This window comes from Rhamphochromis sp. 'chilingali', assembly GCF_963969265.1.
Source record: "Rhamphochromis sp. 'chilingali' genome assembly, chromosome: 17".
NCBI lineage: Eukaryota > Metazoa > Chordata > Actinopteri > Cichliformes > Cichlidae > Rhamphochromis > Rhamphochromis sp. 'chilingali'.
Window position 1 is genome coordinate 12,790,329 of NC_137944.1, and position 24,952 is coordinate 12,815,280.

The 24,952-nt window shown below is 40.3% G+C and overlaps 1 protein-coding gene across 1 annotated transcript in view; it reads left to right on the plus strand.

Moving 5' to 3' along the window:
- Nucleotides 1–24,952, plus strand: part of csmd2 (CUB and Sushi multiple domains 2) — a 296,524-nt gene that overhangs the window by 132,605 nt on the left and 138,967 nt on the right. Inside the window, exons 6-11 of the mRNA XM_080862285.1 lie at nt 7,780–7,892; nt 11,946–12,023; nt 15,851–15,938; nt 16,832–16,956; nt 20,744–20,865; nt 24,607–24,710. Of these exons, the coding sequence (XP_080718411.1) occupies nt 7,780–7,892; nt 11,946–12,023; nt 15,851–15,938; nt 16,832–16,956; nt 20,744–20,865; nt 24,607–24,710 (630 nt within the window). The remainder of the gene's footprint in view (nt 1–7,779; nt 7,893–11,945; nt 12,024–15,850; nt 15,939–16,831; nt 16,957–20,743; nt 20,866–24,606; nt 24,711–24,952) is intronic.

Genomic DNA, 24,952 nt, shown 5'->3' on the forward strand with positions numbered 1-24,952 from the left:
AAGTTTGTGTTCATGAAAATGAAATAAAGTGAAACATTTCTGCCCGTGGACACAACTCAGGAGATTATCACATGCTGTATTACCCTAAGACCTATAGTTAGATTCAAACTTTATGCTGTTTTGGCATGCTCTCAACTGATCATATGGATCGGTCCTACCTCACAGTAGAAACAGACAGGGGTGATAAGTTCCTGTTAACATCTGCACAAACTTATTATTAGTCCAAGTTTGTGCAGTGTGAAAGAGGCTATTGTTTGATGTGAATGCCATGCCCCTGGGAGAAAAATGAGTTCATACTTTCCTAGCTTAACACTTGTGCTTGTGTGGCTGCTGAATAACCCTCTTCTTAGATGAAAGAAATAAATCATCATGCCAGAGTAGCTACTGAGTTTTTAATTTGCATGGGTACCAAAATTAGAAAAATACATCCTCAACAAAAGCACACTTGCCTTTTACTCCTGTCTTTGAAAAACAGATTTCGGGCTGGATTTGAATGTGTGTTTGACGACCGGTTATGAACTGCAGGATATTTGGTCAAATGGCAGTTTTAGCGTTATCTCCAACCTTGTAATTGTAAAATGACTTAAACACTGTAGGTGATTTGTAGAGCGCTTTCAGATAAGACTGAAAAATGAAAAATCTGCAAATATACAGTGAGGAGACGGAAACAAAGATGAAGGCTAGTGCGTTGTTCTTCCCAAAAGAAAATTTCTTACAATCAGTGTCCATATCATATGTTATGTGAGGGTAGAAAATGAGTTGTGGGAAAAGAAAGAAAAGAATCCCTCAGGAGATTTAACAAGGCTCTCTGATGGGGCCAGAGGTCTGCCCATAAATATTACATGAGGGCTGAGGGAAGAGAAAGGAACAGTGTTGGTGCAAGGAATCTTCAGATAAACTAGGCATGTTGGCGCTGATGGGTCTGCAGCTTTGCTTGGTCAGTGAATGTTTCGGTATACACTGCAACACCCTTTTTATCACTGAGCGCTCCAGTCCAGTTAAGCACACACCCATGAGACATGCTGTAATTCTCCAAAGGGCTTCTCTTTGTGCTTTGGCTTTAACTTCTAGTGTAAGGTTGATGTTCTTTACTGCCTGGGTGCTTGCCGTTTGAAGAAATGAATGGACAGCATTGAGGGTTCTGTGTTGTTTGGAGCAGGGGTGGTTCGGTTAAACCACCAGTATATCTGCTCAGAGTAACATATAAAGGTCATAGCTACAGCTCCACTGCCAGAGCTTTAATACTACCATTCTGGACTTAAGGGACATCCACACTGATTAGTTTACCTCAACAGGATGAGATATGGATGTAATTTTCTAATGTGCATTAGAGTATGTATAGTGACTGTCAATGCGGGAGAAAGAGAATTTATCAATATCTCTACTTGTATTCAGAGCTGGAAGTGCGGGTACAAGCATGTGTTTTCCACATACATCTGGATAAGCTGACCTGTGTTATAATTCACATAGCCTCATTAAAATGCTGAAAGTTTTGGCTGTAAAGTCACTGTGACCCCTCCCAGTCTGCTATAAGTGCCTGGACCAGCATACTGAGCAGAGCTCTGATTGATCTGCCTAAGTAGGTGCAATTAATAGGAACGTTCTTCACACACACATACACACAGGCACGCATGTATGGTCATCAGATAATATCGCGGAGCGAATTCATGAACTGAAAGAACACTTAGACCCCCGGAGAGCAGTCATTTTGGTTTTCTACCTTTAAAAGCCGGAGAGCAGTCAGTCAAATGCTGGAGTCATTCATATGTATATTAGGTCGTTACCTAGGAATTCTGGAGGGAGGGGAGTGGGGGTGAGTGATTGAGGGGGTGGGGGGGTGGGGGAGTGGAGTGTTTCAGTTTGCCATCTTAGGGAGAAATCAACACATGTCCTTTGTATGTCCTTTGTTGCTGACATTTATTGATGAAAACAGTACAAAAAACCAACCATTTGTACACATATTTACAAATAATGATAAAAAGTGAGTGAGTACATTTCAACATTTTCAGCAATCACTCACAATCCTGGCACTGCCACGGTATCTGTCGTCTGCATTTACCACATGTGTACCTGTAGCAGTGAACACATCGCACAGTGGCCTGATTTTTTTTGCATCTGTGTTTGACCTGACACGTGGCCCTTTTTCCAGGGCTCGGTGTGGAGGGTTGTGTCCGAAGCAACTGATCTTTTCTTGCCTTCTTCGCAGCTACATGAGAGCGAGCCAACTCCCTTGCAAGCTCCACCAGGAAGTCCACCCGTCTTTCCTTCGTCCCGGTGCATGCTTGATACAGCACATGTGCATTCAGTGCTGCCATGTCAATCATGTTATAAAACACGGCGACTGGCCAGCGCCGTGTTCCTTTGCGGACAGTGTACTCCCGAACCATCTGGTCCATCACATCCACGCCACACTTTGTTTTGTTGTAAAGGGTGACAGTGTTTGGCTTCCTTTTGGTAGTGTTATCAGTCTGAACCACGCTGTGCATGCTGCTAAGAATATAGACTGTCTTCTTCCGTTTGGCCGCATACGCCGTCAGCGTGGCAGCAGAGGTTGAAAACACCTAAAAAATAAGATAAATTGTTATTTCCATAGCCCTTTTACACACAATGAAACACATAAACATAGAACCACAAAAGACCTGCAACATACCTGAGTGGTGAATTCATTGCGATCTGTCTGTCTAGTGGATTGAGGAATTTCCCTGCGAATCTTGTTGACTGTGCCGAGGATGGTGGTTTTCCGTCCAAGAAGTTTTTGCGCAAGTGAAAGCGATGTGAAGAAATTGTCCGTGGTAACATTTCTGCCCTTGTCTAGGAATGGTTCCATCAGCCTCATTACTACATTTTCAGAAAGTCTCTCCCCAGTGGGACGATTGGGGTCCTTGCCAAGATATGGGAAGACATTGCAAATGTACTTGGATTTTAGGTCGCAGGCCACCCAAAACTTGATCCCAAACTTGTCCGGTTTACTTGCAATATACTGCAGGAAACAGCACCGAGTCTTTGATGGGAAAAGCTGTTCATCAACGGTGATATGTAGACCAGGGTTGTAGCACGTGATGCAGTTGGTGACCAATGATCCCCACACACTGGAAATTGCAGCGAACTTATCAGTCTTTGCTCGATTTGCTCCATTGTGGCATCAATCAGACCACTGGTATAATGTTGAAATGTACTCACTCACTTTTTATTATTATTTGTAAATATGTGTACAAATGGTTGGTTTTTTGTACTGTTTTTATCAATAAATCTCAGCAACAAAGGACCTACACCCATGTGTGTTGATTTCTCCCTAAGATGGCAAACTGAAACACTCCAAGTTGGTGACTTTTGGAGATTTATTTCCCTGGATGATTGAGAATGCATCAAGATGAAACACAAAAGGAAGTTCACAGCTTTTAGCAGCTCCCCCACCCCCTCATCCACACACCCCCACTCCCCTCCCTCCAGAATTCCTACTTAACAGCCTAATATACATATGAATGACTAGCCAATTTAGCTTCCACTTCCACCATTTGACTGCTCTCCGGGTTTTATAGGTAGAAAGGTAGAAGCCTGGGGATGCTAGTTAAAGCGTTTGATCCTAATGTGCAGCTTGTGACCTTTGGCACCCAAACTCCGCCCATTTACTGATTATGCATAGAGCAATTTGACACTTTGGCCCAAGAACAGAAAACAGATGACATGAAACGATGAATATAAAGCAGGAAAAAAAAGATCAATTTCACTGGAAAAGGTTGCTGAATTGCCTGACGACGATGACCTTTGTTCGAAACCTTGAAAGGCATTAACAATTTAATAAGTCACATCACATCAATATGGAAAGCACCTCTGTGCTAGTGTTTTGTAATTGGATTTGACTGGACCTGCATATTCCTAAGACCTTCAGTCATAATATTATCGTGAAAATACAAGTCTAAGCAACAGCATTATGCATACGCACCTTTAGGTACCTTTTAATTGGATGTCGCCTATACATTTAAACTGTAACTTATCAGGCTTTGTAGAAATGTTGATAGCATTCATTTAAAAGATAGCAACAAAAAAAACTGTTTATCAGGAGCAGCTGTGTCTCAGTGTAATGTTCGAAGGTCAGTCCCCACAGTTACCACAGTTAAGTGCAAGACATACCCCCCTCTGCCTCCCCCTGGATTCCTCTATCACCTTGCCTTGCTCCAAAATACATTTCTTGGACAATCATCAAAAAAGTGACTCAGACTCAGGAGCTTTGGGGCCTGGAAATGGAAACTTATTTAGTACTGCACTCTCAGGACAATTCCACATAAAATCTAATATGGCCGGACAGAGAGCAAGAGGTTGAAGGGAAAAGGAGCTATAGAAGTAGCCACATTACCCTTGAGGAGACCTCCATGAGGACTTTTTGCGTTGCCTTCTACTTTCAACTTAAAACATTAAGTTTTTGAACAAAGCAAAGGGCATGCAGTGAAAGGCAGGTGTGACTTTGGGTTGAAATGATTTTTATGGTCAACGCCTCATTCTGTATTTATCGATTTCTTAATCTCTCAGTCTATCCAGCTATCCTCTGCTAGAGCTTCTTTTTTTTTTTTACTTTAGTCTAAGGTTTAGTGTTGCATTCTAATGAAACTAAACCTGATTGCATTTAAATCTAAAGGGAGTTTTGGATAAGTGCAGTGACCTCCAACACAATAGAGGATTTACATTAAATCTGGCATTTGAAGGCCTTTGGGCATAAATGTGAGTTGGGTGTTCATTTCCTGTAATTCACTGATATGAAATTTAGTACTCACAATGTTTCAGTGCCCAGCCTGGTGCTAAGAGCTGGTGGTGATTTGGATCTTCTGTGTTCTTCTTAGTGGTGTAGCTTTAAACGCACATGTGACAGACACAACATAAGGCCCCTCAATTCGTTATCCGTCCTCTTCTCTTCAAGCCTCCCCAAAGGCATGCAGACACACTATCGGTGTCCCACTTGTTGTTGTAAATTATGGCCAGACTCAAAAAACACAGCTTTAGGGTTGAGGCTCATTTTGATTGCTCTATGCAGACTTTAGACCACAGTGTAAGGAGGGAAAAGGAATAACCCACTGAGATAATCCCAGGGTGTATAATACTGGACGGGGCATGTGATTGAATTGCTTTGTGGCATATCCATGGATTTAACTTTGTTTAGGCATTAAATATGACCCCCTCTGATATAATTTTTTTTTCTTATTAACGTGTTAATATGGTGTCTTTTATAAGCTAAAATACACATTATGAGTATGAGTATTATGAATATTTCTGAAACTGCAATGTAGGAAGAACAATGCATTCTGGCAGCTAGTGTTTCCATACATAATAAGCCTAACAAATCAATCCTATCAACTTGCATGGTGTGGCAAACCTGTCAGAGCTAGAACTTGGAAACATTTTGTAGCATAAGCAAAACACTTGAGCTACTTGTTAACATATTCAGGCTCAGGTTTTTGCCCTATGTGCGCTCCGTTTCTTTCAGCTAGTTGTGTGAGTCTTTACTGGAATGTTGGTGGTACTCAAAATGAGCGTTTTATTTAGTTTTGCAACACAGGTGGAATGCATTGCTGTTCTAAGAAGTGGTATTGCCAACACAACTGAGTTGCAGTCATAAGTGATGCTTTCAAAAACCTTTTGTATTTAGTTGATATTGAACTGAATGCCATGTTTCAAGAAGCTGTATGAGATCATCCAATAGCTGATCCCATTGCAGTATGGTATCTAGTAGTGGTGGGAGCAAAACATATAATACAGCATAGGATCACAATATTTTCTGTGGCAGTATTGTGTCAATACAAGGACACCAAATGTTGATATTTTATTAATTAGAATAAAATACTAGAGCGGTCATGTCATGCGCCATCATCCTGAGATAATGTTAGCCAAGCAAAGTTACATTTAATCGACTCTGCCAAAAAAACATCCAACACTGGACATGCTTAGCTTGACAAATCTAAAATACGTGTTGCACGCTCACAACCACAAGACAATTGATTGGACGCAACCTTTCTGAAAACAGTTGCAGTCTAACTTGGATACTGACTACAGTCACTGTCAGAGAGACTGTGGAAGGTCTGCAAATAACAGATTTATAAATGCAAACAGACTGCCAACAATGTCTTTCTAAATGAGTCTTTGTCGATGAGCCCGTTCAAAAAGACTTTACTCAGCTGGTCTAATGCTGATTGTATTCTGGTTATAGTCTTATAGAACAGAAACGTTGATAAGTGCAGATGTAGTAGTTAAATGTGAATTCCTATCTATGTCGACAGCAACAGATGTGTGATTTTCGATGATTTATTGCAGTTAATTTGCTGTATGTTCAGAAACACATTGCATGCAATTGCCAACTTGACTCCATTCTATTGCAAAGATATTAACAGCAGACTGACTGTGGTTTATGACAGCATTTATGTCATTTTTTGTGGCAGTTTTAATGTGCTTGACGTGAGAAAAATTAATCTTACTGGAAAAAATGAAGACTGACAAAGTTTAACTTTGAGGACATAACTGGCAGTTGAAAAAGGTAATAAATCACAACATATTGTATTGCAATGCTCATCATATCATAAAATATTTAAAAAAAAATCATGAGTGAAGTATTGTGATAATATTGTGTAGCGGTGTTTTAGTGATTCCCACCCATGGTATCTGGTTTAATTGCTCAGTTTAAATTTAGATGTAATTTTCTTTTACTTTCTTAAGTGTTGTATCCAGTTCTATTAATGGGAGAGATAGTTGGAGGTGCACCTTAGAATGTATCTACTCTAAACACTTATCTAGGTTGATCAGATGAGCTGGACATCACTGGGAAAAATATACAGTTTACAGTAGGGAAATTGGAAATTATGCAAACCCTTGTTCAAATGTATCCCTCACTGTGTCGGTGCTCATACTGTATGTGTGTAGGAGCGCTCGTGAATGCTTATGTTAGTGTGTCTCAAGATAAAACATGATGTGCCCCCAAAAGGCTTTGGCTTTAACAACCGAAGAAGTGCTTGGTAAGCAACAGCCCTCATTAGCATACAGATCAGGAGGCACTATAAGTGTTTGTGAAGTGTAATTCACTATTGCTGTTCCAAAGCAATAAAGGGAGTGCATTTTCTCCACTAATGTCAGTGCTGGTCTTTCCCGTTCCCATTTTTTTCTTACCAGGCTATAGTTTTGTTAAGAGTTGTTAACATTACAGCTCCCCTTAAGTACCAGACCCTCCCTTTGATAGATCTTAAAGGTGTAACATTTTAACATCTGCAAGTCATGGCCAAATTAATTTTGAAACATTGCTATAATTACCATAAACAAACAAGACAATCACCGGGAAGACTGACAGGTTCTGCCAGCCTCTGCGATATATTGTCTGCCATTGAGCTTGACTTTATTGGTAACATGATGGATTACATAATTGCGTTATGCCACAAAACAGAAGCACACTGTAGGCAGAGACACTTTCTTGCACTGGCAGATATAACTGGATTTAGTTTGTATGTATGTGCGCTTGGTTGGCAGGGATTTATATGACAAAATAAATAGAAGAAGCTTAAAATATCTGAAGTTGAGAAGAGATTCATTAGTTGAATTTGTATGCTGAAGAAGTATATCAGTGGCGATGCAGGTGCTGGAGTTACTGGTTCATACCTTGCCTTTAACCTAGAATAAATTCAGTGTGCAGGAGTGTTGGGATATGCAATGCATCACCTCTGTTTCCAATCTGCTAAATTTGCATTTGCATGTTAAATCACTGTGGTAATACTCCAAAAGTCTTTAGCTCTCCGTCTCTACCTACAGGTTTACTGGCCCGAACCTTCCTTCGCCCATCATTAGCAGCAAGAACTGGCTTCGACTGCACTTTACTTCAGATGGCAACCATAAGTTAAGAGGTTTCAGTGCCCAATACCAAGGTAAGACCATGAGAACGGTTGATATTTTAAAGAGGGAGGCTCATTAGAGATTTTACTGAATAAATTATAGACCACTTTTTGTCTTCAGTTCAGGTTTGCTAAAAAGGCCTTTTGTCAGTAGCTACATGTCTGTGATATTTGATTTTAATATTTTAATATACTTCCTTGGTCATCCCAACAAAGAATCCTTTATATTTTTGGAGACCCAGAAAAATGACTGGTTAGAATCAGAATCAGAATCAGAAACTTTATTGTCATTGTCATGAGAACAACGAAATTAAGAATGGTCCCCGATCATTGCATCATCCCTAGCAATATCAAAATATAAATAAAACAATAAAATTCAATAAATAAAATAGATAGAATACTTAAAATACTAATAAGATATAACAGTAAAACATTCACATACATTCCCACACACATGCTTCAGACCGTGCATAGATTAACACAAGAGTGGCGTGATGGACATTTTTTTGTAGTATTCAGATGTGTTATTGCAGTTGGATAACAGCTGTGTTTGAGTCTATTAGTCCTTGCTCTGATTGCCCTGTACCGTCTGCCTGAGGGCAACAGTTCGAACAGGGAGTGGCCAGGATGTGAGGTGTCTTTTATGATGTTTTGGGCCTTTTTAAAACAGTGGGCGTTGTGTAGAACTTCCAGTGTGGGGAGAGGGCAGCCAGTGATCTTTTGGGCGGTGTTAATGATCCCTTGGAGTGCTTTCCTCTGAGCCCCTGTGCAGCTAGTGTACCAGATGCATATGCAGTAAGTTAGAACACTCTCAATGGTGGCTCTGTAGAAGGACACCAGCAGTCTCTGTGTGATGTTATTCCTCCTGAGAATTCTCAGGAAGTACAGTCTCTGTTGGGCCTTTTTCAGCAGCTCGGAGGTGTTCACACTCCAGGAAAGGTTCTCCTCTATATTGACTCCCAGGAAGCGGAAGCTTGCCACCCTTTCTACACAGTCCCCATTTATGAATAGTGGTTGGATCTCTGCCTTTTTCCTTCTGAAGTCTATTATGAGTTCTTTGGTTTTTGAAGTGTTGAGGAGGAGGTTATTGGCCTTACACCATGACGTCAGCTGCTCCACCTCGTCTCTGTACGTAGACTCGTCTCCCTTGGAAATGAGCCCCACCACTGTGGTGTCATCTGCAAATTTCACAAAGATGTTGCTGTGGTGGCGAGGAGTGCAGTCGTGTGTGTAGAGAGAGTAGAGCAGTGGACTGAGCACACAGCCCTGGGGTGAGCCAGTGCTGAGACTCAGGGCTGAGGATGTGTGATGGCCAACTCTGACTCTCTGTCTACGGCCCGAGAGGAAGCTATTGATCCACATGCAGGTGCTGTATGGAAGCCCCAGGTCTTGTAGCTTGGCCACCAGTTTGTGTGGAAGGATGGTGTTAAAAGCTGAGCAGTAATCCACGAAGAGCATCCGCACATAGCTACCATGCTCTTCCAGGTGAGTTAATGCAGCATGGAGTGCTGTGGCTACAGCGTCTTCCGTGGATCGGTTTGCTCTGTAGGCAAACTGGTGTGGATCCAGGCTGCGGGGCAGGGCTGCTGTGATGTGTCTGCGGACCAGCTTCTCAAAGCATTTCATTACCACTGGGGTGAGTGCCACCGGTCTGTAGTCATTCAGGCCGGTGATGTGGGGCTTCTTAGGCAAGGGGACTATGGTGGAGGACTTCAGGCAGAGTGGGACAGTCGCCTGTGCGAGGGATTTGTTGAAAATCCTGGTGAAGATCCCAGCCAGCTGTCCTGCACAATCCCTCAATATTCGACCTGGCACACCATCAGGACCCGCCGCCTTCCTCGGGTTAACAGCCTGCAGCATGCGCCTCACCTCGTGCTCTTCCAGGGTGAGGGTGGTGCTGCTATGGGTGGCGTGTTGCTGCTGTGGCTCCAATACCTCCGGTACCCTGGTCTCAAAGCGGGCAAAGAAGATATTCAGCTCCTCTGCCAGCTCCAGGTCACCGTCCGCAGCTCCGAGACTGATCTTATAGTTGGTTAGGTGCTGGATGCCTTGCCACACCTGCCGGCTGGTATTACTCTTCTGCTATATAAAACACTGCATAGACACTGTTACAGCAGTCAAACGGATCCGGGCTTATCCCAACCAAAAGCCCTGGATGACCCGGGAGGTCAGGCAGCTGCTGAAGGAGAGGAACATTGCGTTCAGGTCTGGCAACAGGGATTACTACACCACAGCCCGATCCAACCTGAAGAGAGGCATCAGAGAGGCAAAGGGTGCCATAATCAGAATATAGTTGTGAACTTCTGCCATTTTGGACACTTCATGAGCTTCTTTCTTATTTTATTCTATTCTTGGAGCCCATTTGCCACAGAATAGTTGTGAATGCTTTCAGGAAAAAGGAAAAAAAAGATGATTACAGGAGCATTATTATGAGTGCCACATAATTGCACAGAAGCATACATGTGGACACGCGCACACACACACAAACACAAAATCCTTTTTGTACCAGGCATCCATTTCCTGTTCCATTACTCTTAGAGGTTCAGGGATCACCTTTGAGAAGGGATGAGCAGGGGAAAAGGATTAGCTCGTCCACCAAAAGAGGTGATCTCTAAGGGTCTCACCTCCAGCCATCTGCTGGAAATATCAGCGATGGAGGAAAATAAGATAGAAGAAGAGACAAATGAGGGAAGAATTTGGAAAAGGGAGCCAGTGGGATTACAGGTTCAGTGGTAGGTAAATATGTTTCGAAGATCGGAATGAAGCGTTAAACTAATACTTTAATTAGATTAAACACTCACGCCACTGTTCCCATCCCTCAATGCATTATTCTCATCACGACAACTCCCATGATTCCACAGCAGTGGCTTGTTGGAGTGATAAAGTCACTGAATATCTTAATTGCCTCCTTTTTACCTTATTTATTTTTCTGTGTCCTTTATTTATATGTAGGAAAATAATCAGCCACACCACATCAAACCCAGCATCTAATAGCTTAGTCTTCTTACTTGAAATATGCTTATACCTTTTTCTTTCTTCCTCTTTAATCAGTTTAACAAATCAAATAAAAGAGTTTTTTTATCCGACTTTTTTCCCCTTCTAGACACATAATAAACAGAGTTTTTAACACATGACTCAGATAAGCTTTGAAGTAAACTGCAGCTGAATCAGAGGAAGGGATGAAAACACATTTGGAAAACAAGTGAAGTTCCATTGTCAGGGACCGTCAAACTAATTAAACAGGACGACTGTGAAGGGGAGCTCAGATAATACTGATAGTTTTTGAAAATTGGCGAATAAATATGCATTTAAACAAGTCTCCTGTTTCTGATTACCTTTTTTTAATCTCCGTTGCAATTATAACCAAACTCAAACCATTTAAACTTCATCTTTTTATTGTATAGAAAAGAGTGTTTTCGGATGCCCTTGCATCCTGTTAACGAAACAGTGATGTTATGCTAAGAGCCCTTTTTTCCACAATCAAAAATATGGTGATTGTCAAAATCGCTTCCTGAATATAAACCACTGTAAGAGGTGTGACTCTTATAAATGAACATAAATCTGTGTTCTAGGTCTTTTCAGTTTTATTGTCATTTTTAGATTTAAAAGTTTATCATCCATCCATCCATTTTTTCTGATTATCATCTTGTGCTGTGGGAGCTTTAACGTTTCTCAGCTGACACAGTGCAAAATGTGGTGTACCTTGAACAGGCTGCCAGTCTATCACAGGGCTGACACAGCGAGACAACCAAACACGCTCTCTCACATCCACTTCCACACCATTTCCCACCAAGTCCAATTTAGACTCACCGATCAACCTAACAAGCATGTTTTAGGGGTGCGGGAGAACGGCGGAGCAGCTGGAGAAGCTCACATGGGCACGGGGAGAACATGAAACTCCAAAGGGAAAAGACAACCAGGAGCCTTAAAACCAGAACCTTCTTTCTCTAACATTACAGTGTTTCATTAGTTTCACAATTGATTTGCAAATGTTGATTTGAACATAATTGCAGTGCTTTTTTTGAACTACGTGGGCATCACTTTCTGCCATGTCCCTCCAATCTCTCTTCTATGTTTTCTCTACAGTGAAGAAGATGACTGAACTTAAGTCCCGGGGTGTGAAGATGTTGCCCAGCAAAGACAACCACCACAAGATATCAGTGTGTAAGTTACAGCCCTTAATTTTTTATCTTTTTTCTACAACCATAAGATATTTTTTTGCATATTTGGTCACTGTGTTAAGTCCCCCGGACAAGTATTCAGTATATGCAAGTGTGGAATTAGGTCTATCTATCATAAAGGACATCTATAATTTGGCATCGGAAAGATTAAGATGAAGAAGGGTGAGCTTATAGCAATATTTCAAAGTCTTTATGATTGTAAAGTCAGGGCTGGCAGTGCTCCCTCGCCACCAGCACCACTGTTTTCTCACATCACTGCATTATTACGACATTATGAAAACATTCACACGCACATGGGCATGCTGAACATAACCTGCATTGTTATTGATGATCAGGTAGGCATTAACAGTAACTGACAGCTTAACTAAAGGCTGACACAGCACACAGAAAAAAAGTTTCCCTGTTAGTTTATGCAAAAGGTAGTCTACAGTAGTCAACAACTACCAGGCTGTTTGTTGTACTTGGCTATCTGACACAGGGAATACTTGATAAATATAACAATAAAACAATTAGTCAACATTAGTCTTTTGTTTTTCCCAGTACAAAGGTAAAAATATAGGCCTGCAATCTTTTAGCACATATTCCCTGATTGAAATGCTTAGGGAGTTTTGTGCCTACGCCCAGTCATTAAAATTAGGAACAAAGCACAGCCTTGCAAGCCTGTGCTTTGAATACAGGCATCAATGGATACCTAACTGCCTTCAACTTCATTACTACCCCAGGTTCCACTCATCAAACATTTTTTAAAACTGTAATTAAATGTTACAGAAAAAGTGGAATAGATGTAAGTTTTTACTGCCCCCTCCGTGTCAGAGTTTGACCTGAAACTTATTAAAAATGTCACCTAATACTGCTCGAGGTCTTGTCCATAAAGCGCGATTTTATATCCGACTGTTTTTGGCCTGGAGTGCTATAGAGAGCTGTGCTGTTCATCTTTTTAGTTGTAGCGGAGATGAAGACGGGGTTGAATAAGTTACTCCGTCATATAATTCTGAAACCGAAAACCGTAAAGAAAATCGAATGATGCACTAAAGGAGACTATTTGGGGTTTGATGTTTGCAAATTCAGGGGTACATTGTAGAGCTTTTTATTGATGTCAGCTCAGGCCACAGTTAAAGAATGACACATGCACTGTAACCAAAACCAGATGGAAAAAGTAGGTATGCTAACTGGTGTTTAAATGTGTAATCGTTTGTTCATAGTAAATTCTCTTACAAACACAAAAATAGGATTGTCATTCATTTTACGTCATGTTCGAGATAAAAGGCTCGGAAGGCTGTTATATATTAACGCTGTTTGTGGAAAGAGAAATCTATTGGCTGCCTGCTGTGAAAGCTGACAAGTTATATGTATGACCAGTTGTTGCTGCAAAAGTGTCCTCAGGAGTTACTGGACTCCATCTGTCCAGGAAAGAAGAGTACAGAGCAACATTTTATCATCTCCAAATTGGGCTAGCCACACTCTCTTCTCTCTTCTGCACTAAGATGTTTTGTTCAAGTTGGAATTTGTTTGTTAAGTTTTCAGGTTCTGCCTCGCCGCCTCTTTTCTTAGGCCTATATGCTAAATGTCTTTTGAATTAATGTAAATAACCGCTAAACATTCCTCCCAGAAGATGAATGGATATGCTGTGGATATGCTGACACAGCTGTGCAGTCCACTATGTTCAAACGCCTTACGCCCATTTGTAACCTTTAGATGAAATTCTCTCGAGTATTTTTTATCATTCACTAACGGGCTAGTACTACGTATTAGTTTAGTAAGTAAGTTATTGCTGTTCATAATTACTTACTTGTATAAACTGTTAGGTGTTACCAAAGAAATTTGTAAGGATGAGAAAGTCACGAGCCACCCTAATAGTTCAATTCCATATTTTGCTTCCAAGGATCCAGACTTGTAATTTGGTCTTGAAAAAAAAAAAAACTTTCCAGGCTTTCTGAAGCTCTTTTAAGTTTTTTCTTTGAACATTGGCTGCTTTTTAACTCATTTTCTGTGTTATCTTTATGAAGTCATCTCACATTGGCCTATGAATCGTTCAAGCACCTAACTCATGGGATCAAGCACCGTTGTCTACAGACGATCAAAGTTGAATCACGATAAGCTGAAATATGCCAAAGATAACCCGATTTTGTCAGGTATTAAATTATATTTTTGCACCAGCAAGGAGATGCATATAGTGCCTTCAGCTGAAACCTTTGCACATCTAAGCAGATTAGCGCGGTTAGCTCATTAACATGTTAGCGCCGTGCTGCCCCACACACGGGGCGATCCGCGTTAACTTGCTAACGGAGATTTGCAGCATTGATGCGGTTATGGCAGTAAAGTCATTTTAACAAGTTTAACGCTGACAGCACTACTTTTAATATAATAACATGTAGGAATTTCTTGACAAGTGTCCATCAGCTCAGCTACAAGCTAACACAAGTGACTCAAGGTGTAATACCAGAAAGCATATAGACACTCGGAATATGCTGCTTGAATTCCATCAGTGGCAAACCTACTTTATTGTTTCATCAGCTAATCTGTCAGGCTTTTGAGAAGACGCCTGTCTCACATCATCAAAGTCATTTTAAGGTTTCTCTCTTGCACTACACTTTGGCCAGAAAAACAAGAGTGACTGCTGACTGTCAAAAGTGCCATAGCCAAAAAAGACACACAGTCTGTGCTAGAGATGTACTTCACATTGCAAATGGAGAGCAGTAACTGCATTGGCCGTGTTTTCTTTGCCATTTCTTCCTCTCATCGTGTGTTGGATTTCACTATGCGACAACCGATTTCGCTTTCTTCAAATATCTGTAACGTTAGCAACGTGACAGCTATGAGTCACCTGTGTAGAGTGACACAGAGATGGATGTTTAAGGATCTAATAACAACCTGTTGAACAAAAGAGGAGCCTTGAGGTGGTAATTTCAATACTGCCTCAAGGCCATTTACTGTTGTTTTAGCCACTTCTTTCTCCCACACTGCTTTTAACCCTTATGTTTCAATTTGTATTAATTTACCTTACTGTACTTCACTTTGCATTTCTACATTTTTTGACTGCTGGGAGTATGTATTTAAAAAACAAGCATTATGGTAAATAAAGTTCAAAATATTTCATTTTTTTCTCACAGAACTGTAACATAAATAACTGCAGCATTCTTGGTATTTGTTATACTTTAACATAGCTTCAACCTCTTTTAGATTTTTCATTTAAATTTCAAGTGTTACTTATTTATTCTTTAATCTTTTGATTTTTTCTGGCTTACTGCTCAGATTTTGCATTGACTCTTTATAGTTTATAGCGTATTTGTTTAATGATTTATTTTTAATTGGATAAGATTAAAAGCATTATGTGCAATGTGCATAAGCCTGACATTTAAGCACATATTTACATACAGGCTTAATTTCCCTGACTTTTTAACATTGTTGTCCTCCTGTTTATTAAACAGTTATCACTTAAGATTAACAATAATCTATTAACATAGCCTTTTTCACCTTTGTTGGAAATTCTGTCCCGCGTTGCCACAGACCTGGAGTCTGGCCAATGAGCAGGTGTCACGCTCAGTGGACCCAGCAGAACTTTGACCCATCCTGCTCAGTCAGGGTTCTCCCAGCTCACTATGTTTACTTGACCCCTTGTTACACTTCACTTTCCAGTTTTGCACCCATTGAGACAATTTAAGAACCGTGGACAAGGATAACATTTATTTTCAAATGATAAGCATATTTGTTGCTGAGTAACTAATTTCACTGACACTTGCTACATTTTTGTACATTCCTGTGATTTTGTCAGAATCTTTTTAATGTTTTATCTCTGTCTTTGCCTGTCAGTGTCTCAGATGGGTGTAGCACAGGGCCACAACATGTGTCCGGATCCTGGGATTCCAGATCGAGGAAAAAGAAAAGGTTCTGACTTCAGGTAAAAAACAGAAACCAGCAGGTACATCAGTATATTCAGAGAAAATATAACTTTATCTGCAGATGAATAGGTTAACATTTCCTGAAGAAGAGCTGTCTGACTGAGACAATGCCATCATAGAAAATAGGTTTTGGTTAGCAAAGACTCTCATCTCTGTTATTTACTGTCCTTAAAGTCATGAGTTGACCCTAATAGGCTTTATCTCTGTCTTTATTCCCTACACTAGAAATGTATATGGCTTGTACAAAAAATGTAATCCAGTTCTCTGATTTCAGTGGTTCTTTAAATTATGAGTTTTTTCCTCTTTTCTCTCAATTTAGTTTGTCAGTAAAATTTACTGTTTTAATAATGAAACAATCTACATTAGTCAGAGAACGTTGCAATATTAGGACTGCAGTGCTAATCATGCCTTTTTCAAAATTCAGACTTATCCTTATTTCAGTCTCCTAGATCTTTATTAATGTTTTAGCTTCACAAAGTTTATTGAATTGAATTTAAATCATCTAAACCAAATCATCTATTGTTCTCCAGCATGCACCCACCATATTACCTGATGCCACACCATAGACAGCCCCAGAAACCAAACCAAATAGAGAAATGTGCACAGAGAAACAAATGTTACCAGTGGGATCATGGAGTTTTGTTCCTGTCTGAGCCATTTTCCCTATCAGTGGTCAGCGATAACACAGACAAATGGGTAACATCCATCTCTCGCTATGGGAAATCACAGGCGGAAAGGCAAAACAAATGTGTATTTTTTCCCACTAAACTTTTCTTCTTTATATTTATACCTCATCTGCAAATCCACTGCTGAATGGTGAATTGCACCAGGAGGGTTTGTGGTGCTGACGTGCTTTTTTGTGTGTTTTTTTCTGTGTGCAACCTAACTGCAGGCGAGGAGCCACAGTGCATTTCTCCTGTGACGAGGGTTATGAACTGCAGGGCTCGAAGAGCATCACTTGTCTCAGAGTGACAGACAGCTACGTAGGCTGGAGTGACGATCGGCCCATCTGCAGAGGTAAGGATTGACGTGTCTTGTTCATCTTTTCACCTGTGTAATGGAGGTAGACTCAGTGTGACCTCTATTTATATTTCATACTCAAGTGCTCAAGTCGCTTTTGTGGGCAAGTCTGCTGTCATTTTGTATAGGTGCTCGGTCTCTCCGTATCATGATTCAGTATTCACTATTATGTTGTGACTGGCCTGACTTTGACCTTTGGCCGGCGTTCTCTCGCTTCCTGTTGTTTAGCCATGCTGGCAAAGTGCTGTCCATCAATCATGTTTTCCTAACCTGTGGCCATTTTGTGACAGGCCGGGGAAGGGATCAGAGATCTTTTATATATATATATATATATATATATATATATATATATATATATATATATATATATATATATATATATATATATATATATATATATATTTTTTTTTTTTTTTTTTTTTTTTTTTTTTTTTCCTGCTTGTGTTACCCTCATTTTTCATCTCACATGCAGCACTCAATAAGATGACTTGATGAGAATTAATTTGGCAATCAATGATGGGTATACGTTTATTGAAACATTGTTTATGTAACTTGAATCTACCATCATATATATATATATATATATATATATATATATATATATATATATATATATATATATATTTATTTAAATCTGTTACTGTTCCTGTAAATATAAAAGCAAACTGTGAAATTGGGAATATTTCATTAATTCAAGGTGTCTCCAGCCTTTAGTTGCTTTGAGTTTGTTTTTATTCTAAGATAAATTATAATCTTATAAATTATAATCTACGATAAAAATCTCAGCTTTGCTTTGGCGTAACTTTGTGCTGAACATTGGGGGGGGGGGGGGGGGGTAAATACCCATATGAATAAACATGCAACTATTTTGCTAGTAATACCTGAAATGAGTAAAGAAAAAACAGCCTATTTATGGAAGATAATTCTTATTTTTATTGGGAGGTTATATTGGTTGGGTCTGATTATTGGGGGGGGGGGGGGGGGGGGGTCATAACTCCCCTAACCCGCCTGGAAATTACGCCCCTGACTTTGAGTAGGTTTATGCCGGTATGGAAAGTATCTTACGGGCAATACACAGACAGGGTCAGAACTGTTTTTGAATCAATATTGAACTGTACCATTCTTTCACAGATATTTCCGCATTTTATGTTTTAATGATAGCTGTGCATCTAAAGCGTACAAAATCTCTCTCACGTGGTCAATTGAGTGATGATCCGGTGGCTGTGAAAGGCATAGGAGATGATTCACATCTTTTTCATGAACATTCAGTGCGTCTTCATTCCCAGAAAATAAGATAAAAATGTTTCATCATAAGATAGAGAATATTGATTTGCAGTGGCTGAACAGAACAATGCCAGCAAAATGCCTCACACAGCACAACAGAGCTACCAAAGTTTTTCCTTTAATTTGTCACTAGACCTTTTACGCCACAAAGTCTAAGGATTCTCGAAACAACCTAAGACGTGGCGTCTAAATGGGAAAGCTGCATGTCATTTCATAGTTGCTTCAAAAACATTAAATTAAAAAGTTGTATTAAAAGTGGGTATATATTTCTTTCTCATCAGTCAGAAGAAAAATTGGCTTTCTTTATCTGCGTGTGTGTGTGTGTAAAGAGACATTGACGTTACATCGACAGTCAGTCAGTGTAACTGCCCTTTCGATCGTCCTCATTTAACCTTTGGGACCGTGCCATTGTTCTGGCTCCCCATGTTTAAATAAAGATTAAACATCATCTAGGAATAATTGAAGATCTGTATCCTAAATTAGCATTAGTCATCATTAAATTGAACAGCACTATCATTAGCACAGGAAAAAACTTCATCTCTGGGTGCAGATTCATTCACTTTATAAAAAATTCATGGTTCCCTTTTCATTCGTACCTCCTTTCCTGCGCACACCAAGCTGCGGTTCTTTTTCCGTTGCAGATTTGATTGCCGCTTAGCCCACTGCACTTTCATGTCTCTCGCAAAGTACACAGAGTAGGATGTATCAGACATAACGATCCCCGTGATTAAAAAAAAAAGAAATTGGAGAGAATGTGATGGCTTCAGTAGACTTCCTGCTGTATTATTTTCGTTAAGGTCACCCTCACTGTCAGCACAACTCATATTAATTACTCTACTCACCCCTTAACTTTGCCAAAGTTCTTTTAAAATTTTAATAGGGGTGATTTGGTGAGAGGGGTGGAGCATGGAGCCACGGAGTGGGGCTTGAGCACCCAAAGGACCTCGCTTAGACACAATTCATTAAAATCTGGGTAGTTGGCTAAAGCTCTTTCAAGTACTTTCAGGTTCCCCTTCACATATGTACACACGTACACACTGTTTTCTTAAAGTACTTCAGTTTGAAGGGTGTTTAATAGTTGTGTTAAGCAGTCACCCTCGGGTAGGAAAGTCACCTTGTACTCTGATGCTTGGTATGCTAACTGCTCATCTACTCTTTTCAGTCAGAATATCTAATTGTGCTATTTGATTCATAATTAGTTGTTTGCATTTATTTGACAGTGTTCCCTGTAGATATGCAGCACTCGTCGCATTTCGTTATTTTATTTAAGTATGAAATCATCAAGTTTGTTTTCCTTAATGTGTTATTTACAGAAGATGACAGTATTTATAAAAAGAGTCTTACTCCAGTATATCTTTAGACCTTTGGTAAAACTCTGATTAACGTGTTTTATTGAGTCTTTCATTAGTCTGCTTTTTTCATACTGCCACACTAAATCAAGTCGAGTATTCAGAGGGAGCCCTGGAGTTTGTTGCAACGGTGGTTTTTAATTTCATGTTAATTTTTTTATCACGTTATCGTTACCAATCACTTGCCAAACATCTTCATCTTTTCAAAGTGCTGCTCGCCTCCTGTGCTCGTGCAAGAGGCAGAGCATGCAGCACTTTGGCGGAGGAGCAACAGCGTCAATAGTGCTTCATCTGTGACTACACAGGATGTGTTGAGGCGCAATATCCAAAGTAGGTCACCTGTATTTTAGCGGTGCTCTAAGCCTAACATCCATCCAGTATAGTTATGCATGTAAAATGGAAGGAAATATGCTCGAGCTGTACAAATGCACTTGTCCTATACAATCACAACCACAGCTGTTAGCAGCAGCTGGACTGAATTAAAAAGGAGAATATCTGTAGGAGAATAGAAAAATGGGGCTCAGACACCTTATTTGTACAACATTTTAAAAAAAACAGTTAACTATTAAATACACACAATGCAAAATGAAAGTTTTATTTCATTTTTGTCTATATGTAACTGTAAATGAACCAATCTTAAATTGTATATTTAGCCTCTGTAGCAAAAAGACTGAATCTGTTCTCGTTTTTTAGTTAAAATAAATCTAAAATACAACTAAAAACAAGAAAAGTAGTGCACAAAAGACAAGTCAGACAGATAAAAAAGTATCTGAAAGTCATGTCCTTATGAAAGGGGGGGAATTGAGCAAAGACCTGACAAGAACTGAGAGATACATCTGGCCCTTCACTTCACCCATCAGCTGTTTGGTGAAGTCTCATCAGAGATGATCTCAGTGGGAGGGTGGCTGTCAAGAAGACACTTGAGAAAAAGGTGAAGGTCTGCCAAATTACACAAGAACTTGACTGAAAATTGGGGGCTTTATTTTAGCCAGTGGTGTTTGGTAATATTACAGTCATCATTTGGCAAGCATATGAATGGAAGAATGGAACAAAAGGCAAACAACATTCAGTTTATCTTCTCTGATTTATGAACAGAAAGTACGTATTTAAACTGTCATTGAACATGTGTCCCTCTCTGTCTTGATTTTTAGCACCAATGTGCGGAGGCCAGTTGAGAGGACCCAGTGGTGTCATCACATCTCCGAACTACCCAGTTCAGTATGACAACAACGCCAACTGCACTTGGGTCATCACGGCGACAGACACATCTAAGGTAAATGTCATTAAACACGGAACTGAAGCAACAATGCAGGGTGTTAATTTTGCTTTGCCGCTGTAAGCACAGATTTCCAGCGGTGCCGTAAGTGGTATCTTTAGCTGCCAGCTGCCTGATGAGTTTGCACCTTTTTAGGGAGGAGCTCCAGAGGAAGCGCTTCTCTGACACAGATGACTCATTTTATGCTTTTGATAATTGCTACAGGACACTTTAGGGGCTGTTCAACACACCATGTGACAGCAGCTTTCTTATTGAAAAATGTGAGCGATAAGGAAAATGAAAGGTGGGGAAAGAGCACTGGAAGCGAGCCAGCAAAAGACAAAGCGAGTTGTTAGAAACACCTGTGGTGAGGGAGAGAAGGAGTGAGTAAAATGGACAGGAGAGTAATGGAGAGGTTTTGAGAGCATGCTTGGAGGATATCATGAAAGTGTCACAGCCATTCTGTTCAGACCATTGACTTTGGAGTAGTGTTCAAGGCCAACCAGCTGCTATCCTGCCAAATATCCTTCTCTGAACTCAAACAAAATGGTTTTACAAATCCGTTCTCTTATTCCACTGCGCGGGATAGAAGAGAGGCTATGTAAGGTGAGAGGCAAGGGAGGACGGGGAGTCAGATCTAATATGCCCCCACAAAAGTCCACCCTTTGCTTGCATGTATACAAACACAAACAAACATTGACACCCTTGGGTATACCCAGGAGGCAGCCTGCTGGAACAGACACCAGTACTTTAGGCTGCCTCTTGCTCTGTGACTGGTTCAGATGAAGATGGAGAGAGACTGCTCTTTCTGTTTAGAGACGTAATGGGCTTCTATTCCTGCCCAGCCAGAAATGTTAGGTCAGCCAGCAGACTGAGGCAGAACAGCCTCAGTCTGAAGGGGGGTGGGCGAGCCGTGACAAAGCTCTGCTAGACCTACCAGCCTCATGACATGATAAGTAATTTGGGTTTTTGTCAAGTGGTGCTGCTTCATAGTTTCCCAAAGATACTAAATGCAGCTGTTTGAAGCTGGCAGTCTTCATGTGTTTATCCATTTATGCCAGAAAAAGCCAAAAAGTGGCCCCAACTTCCCAGACTTACACCAAGTTACACAGAGCTATCATCTGGACCCGACAAAGCTCTGAGACAACGTAAAACAAATCAATGTGCTTTGAAAAATCGACTGAATACAGGTCATGTTTTTTTTTCTTTTAAAGCAAATGATCTCCACAGAAATGAGATTTTTCTCTTATTAATATGCTACTTATAATGGTAATGAACTCGTTTAAATATATATTATTTTTAAAAGCACTCTCATGTTGTCATTACTGCCTAAATCCTATGCATGTAACTGTGTGTGTCTGGTTTGCAGTGGAAAAATGACCCGCAAGGATGCTGCAGTATTTACCAGGAGCAGGGTGTATGTAATAGTTTAATAAATAATCAGTGTCCGGGCAGACATCCAGAGCTGGGGTTTCTTTACTTAAGTCACAGCAGCAGACTTACAAGGGATTTACAGCTGACTTGACAGAAGCAGAAATACAGGCAACGGAGCTGCTGCAAGGTTTTCTTCCAGTCCACAGATGAACTAACTGTGCCCTCTATATATAATGCTTAGTTCAACCTTGTTGGATACAGTGGCAGGTATATGTGCCTACGGATTATTCAAGTATTTACAATAGCTAATATGTTATGTAATACTGTTAAATATTCTAGACCAGCAGCTGCAGAACAGAAAACTAAATGTTGTCCCCAGTCTTGCTTACAATAGGATTTAATTTATGATAGGATTTTTTTTAACTAAATGTTTTTATTGGAACATTTGGCACAAAATGGCAGGCTAGTTTAGAACCGGGACTCTTTTACTGCAGAGCCATGCTGTTGCTTTGAAGAATGCAGTTTGGCATTGTCTTGATGAAACAAGCAAGGCTTTCATTGCAAGAGATCATCTGTGGGCAGCATATGTTGCGCCAAATCGTGTATATATCATTCAGAATAAATGGTATATGAACAGATGTTTAAATTATGTGAGGGTATGCCGTGTGCAGTAATGCACCCCGCATACCCTCGCATCACAAATCCTGGGGCTGTGTAGGATGAGCCAGACACCTCCCCCATCCCATCCCCCCGTATAGAGGACACAACGGTCATGATTTTCTAAATGTTTTATCTTTGCCTGCTGGAGTTTTACTTTGCTTTCATGGATGCAGAAACAAACTGTGTTCACTGACAATGGTGTTCAGAAGTGTATCTGAGCCCATGCAGTGATTTTCAAAGAGTCGCGCCTCCTTTCAGAGCAGTGCTGCCTGCGGGGCCTGAAGATCACGGCAATACAATATTGGTTTTTTAGCTTTCTTTCAAGCGTATAGAGATTTCTCTGAATTCTCCAAATCTTCGCATGATATGAAGTAGTGCAAATGATAAAATCCTCAAAACAATTGCATCAGAAACTCTTCTTAGTGGTAAATCCAGCCATTTTCTATAGGCTGTCATGGAACTGATTGAATATTTTTTCCATTTTGTTGTCTTTTCCCAACTACTTTTGAAGTTGTAGGAGTGTTTATTTCATTTAATATTTACATTTTACACAGTTTTGGAGACATGGTTTTACGTTGCTGAAGTTGCTTCAGCTGTTCACTATGGATGAGTTTTCTTTTTTTTACAACTCTTTCACAATATGGCTGCTGTGCTCTCTCTCTCTCCCTCTTTTTTATCTTCACCCCCTCTGTACCTCACCTGTTGGCTGGCAGATGGGAGATGAGTTTGTGGTATGAAACTCTATTTATCGAGCGATCTGACCTATTTTGCCTACACACCATCAATCTTTCCTCTCCACCTTGGCAATTTTCATTAAGAACTAGGTTTAACATAGGACAGAATGCAATTTGCATTTATATAAGCTTTTTCATTAGGCCCTGCTCTCTCTCAGCCCTCTGAAAACATTAAGAATTTGGCGGAAATCAGTGGCAGCCAATTTAAACTAGGAGGCAAAGACTTTTCCTTGTTTGGCTTTTTTATTTTTATTTAGCCTCCTCTGTCACTCTATTTTTTGCCCTTGTTATTAATATTCTGCACGTTTATAATTAAACCGTTTTTGTTTGTATGTTTAGAGCTGACCCCTTTCGCTTGCCTCGGCTAGGACGCAATTATTGTTTCCTTGTTTTTATCTTGATTTATCCTTCAGCTGCAGCGCAGACCTAAAATTGCACTCAAAGAAATCATGATTTATGTTTTATAGAAAAGATTTATACACTAGATTGCAACAAAGTCTTTTTGTTGCCTTAATGGATCCTATTGGATTACATATATCCATATATATATGTATGCATAGAGAGGCACGTGTAATAGCCCACGAAGGCATCTGAAAGCTGCTATCATGATCGGCAAGAGTGAAGGTCGTGCAGACCATCTGGCAGGCAATCAGATATTTGATTAGTGAGAAACAGTTCATAATCAGCAGACGCAGTAAACACTTACAGAAGCAAAATACCAATACCGAGCTGTTAGGTCACACAGTATGAGATTTAAAGGAGAAAACAATTCTAATAACAAAAAAAATAAAATAAAAAAACTACTACAGTGTATACAGCTGGAAGTTTGATGGACAGATAAAAAAAAAAAAAAACTGATGTATGATGGATTGATGAACAGAGGAAAAGGGAGTCACAGATGGGAAGAGATCTCTCCTCTGCATTTGGTTCAGGGAGTATTTAAGCATCTGCTTCCCTCATTTGTCTCGTTGATGTCCCCTCCGTTGTCTAGGTGATCAAGCTGACATTTGAAGATTTTGACCTGGAGCGAGGCTACGACACGTTGACGGTTGGAGATGGCGAGGTAGTGGGAGACCAGAAGACCATCTTCCACGTGTGAGTGACTCATTTGACCTCGTTTTCTCCTGCCTTTAATCTACCCTCTGTTCCCTAACTTCTTTTAGCTACCCGTCAGTTTCACTTTTGCAAGTCATGTTCCCGGTAATCATATTCTGCCTTCGCGCTCTCTTTCCTCCTCACCTTTGCGGGACACTCGCCTTTTCTTCCTCCCCCCGCGCCCGACAGCACCCGTCTGTCTTCCTGTTCCCCTCCAGCCCTTTTTTTTCCTACGGTTTCTC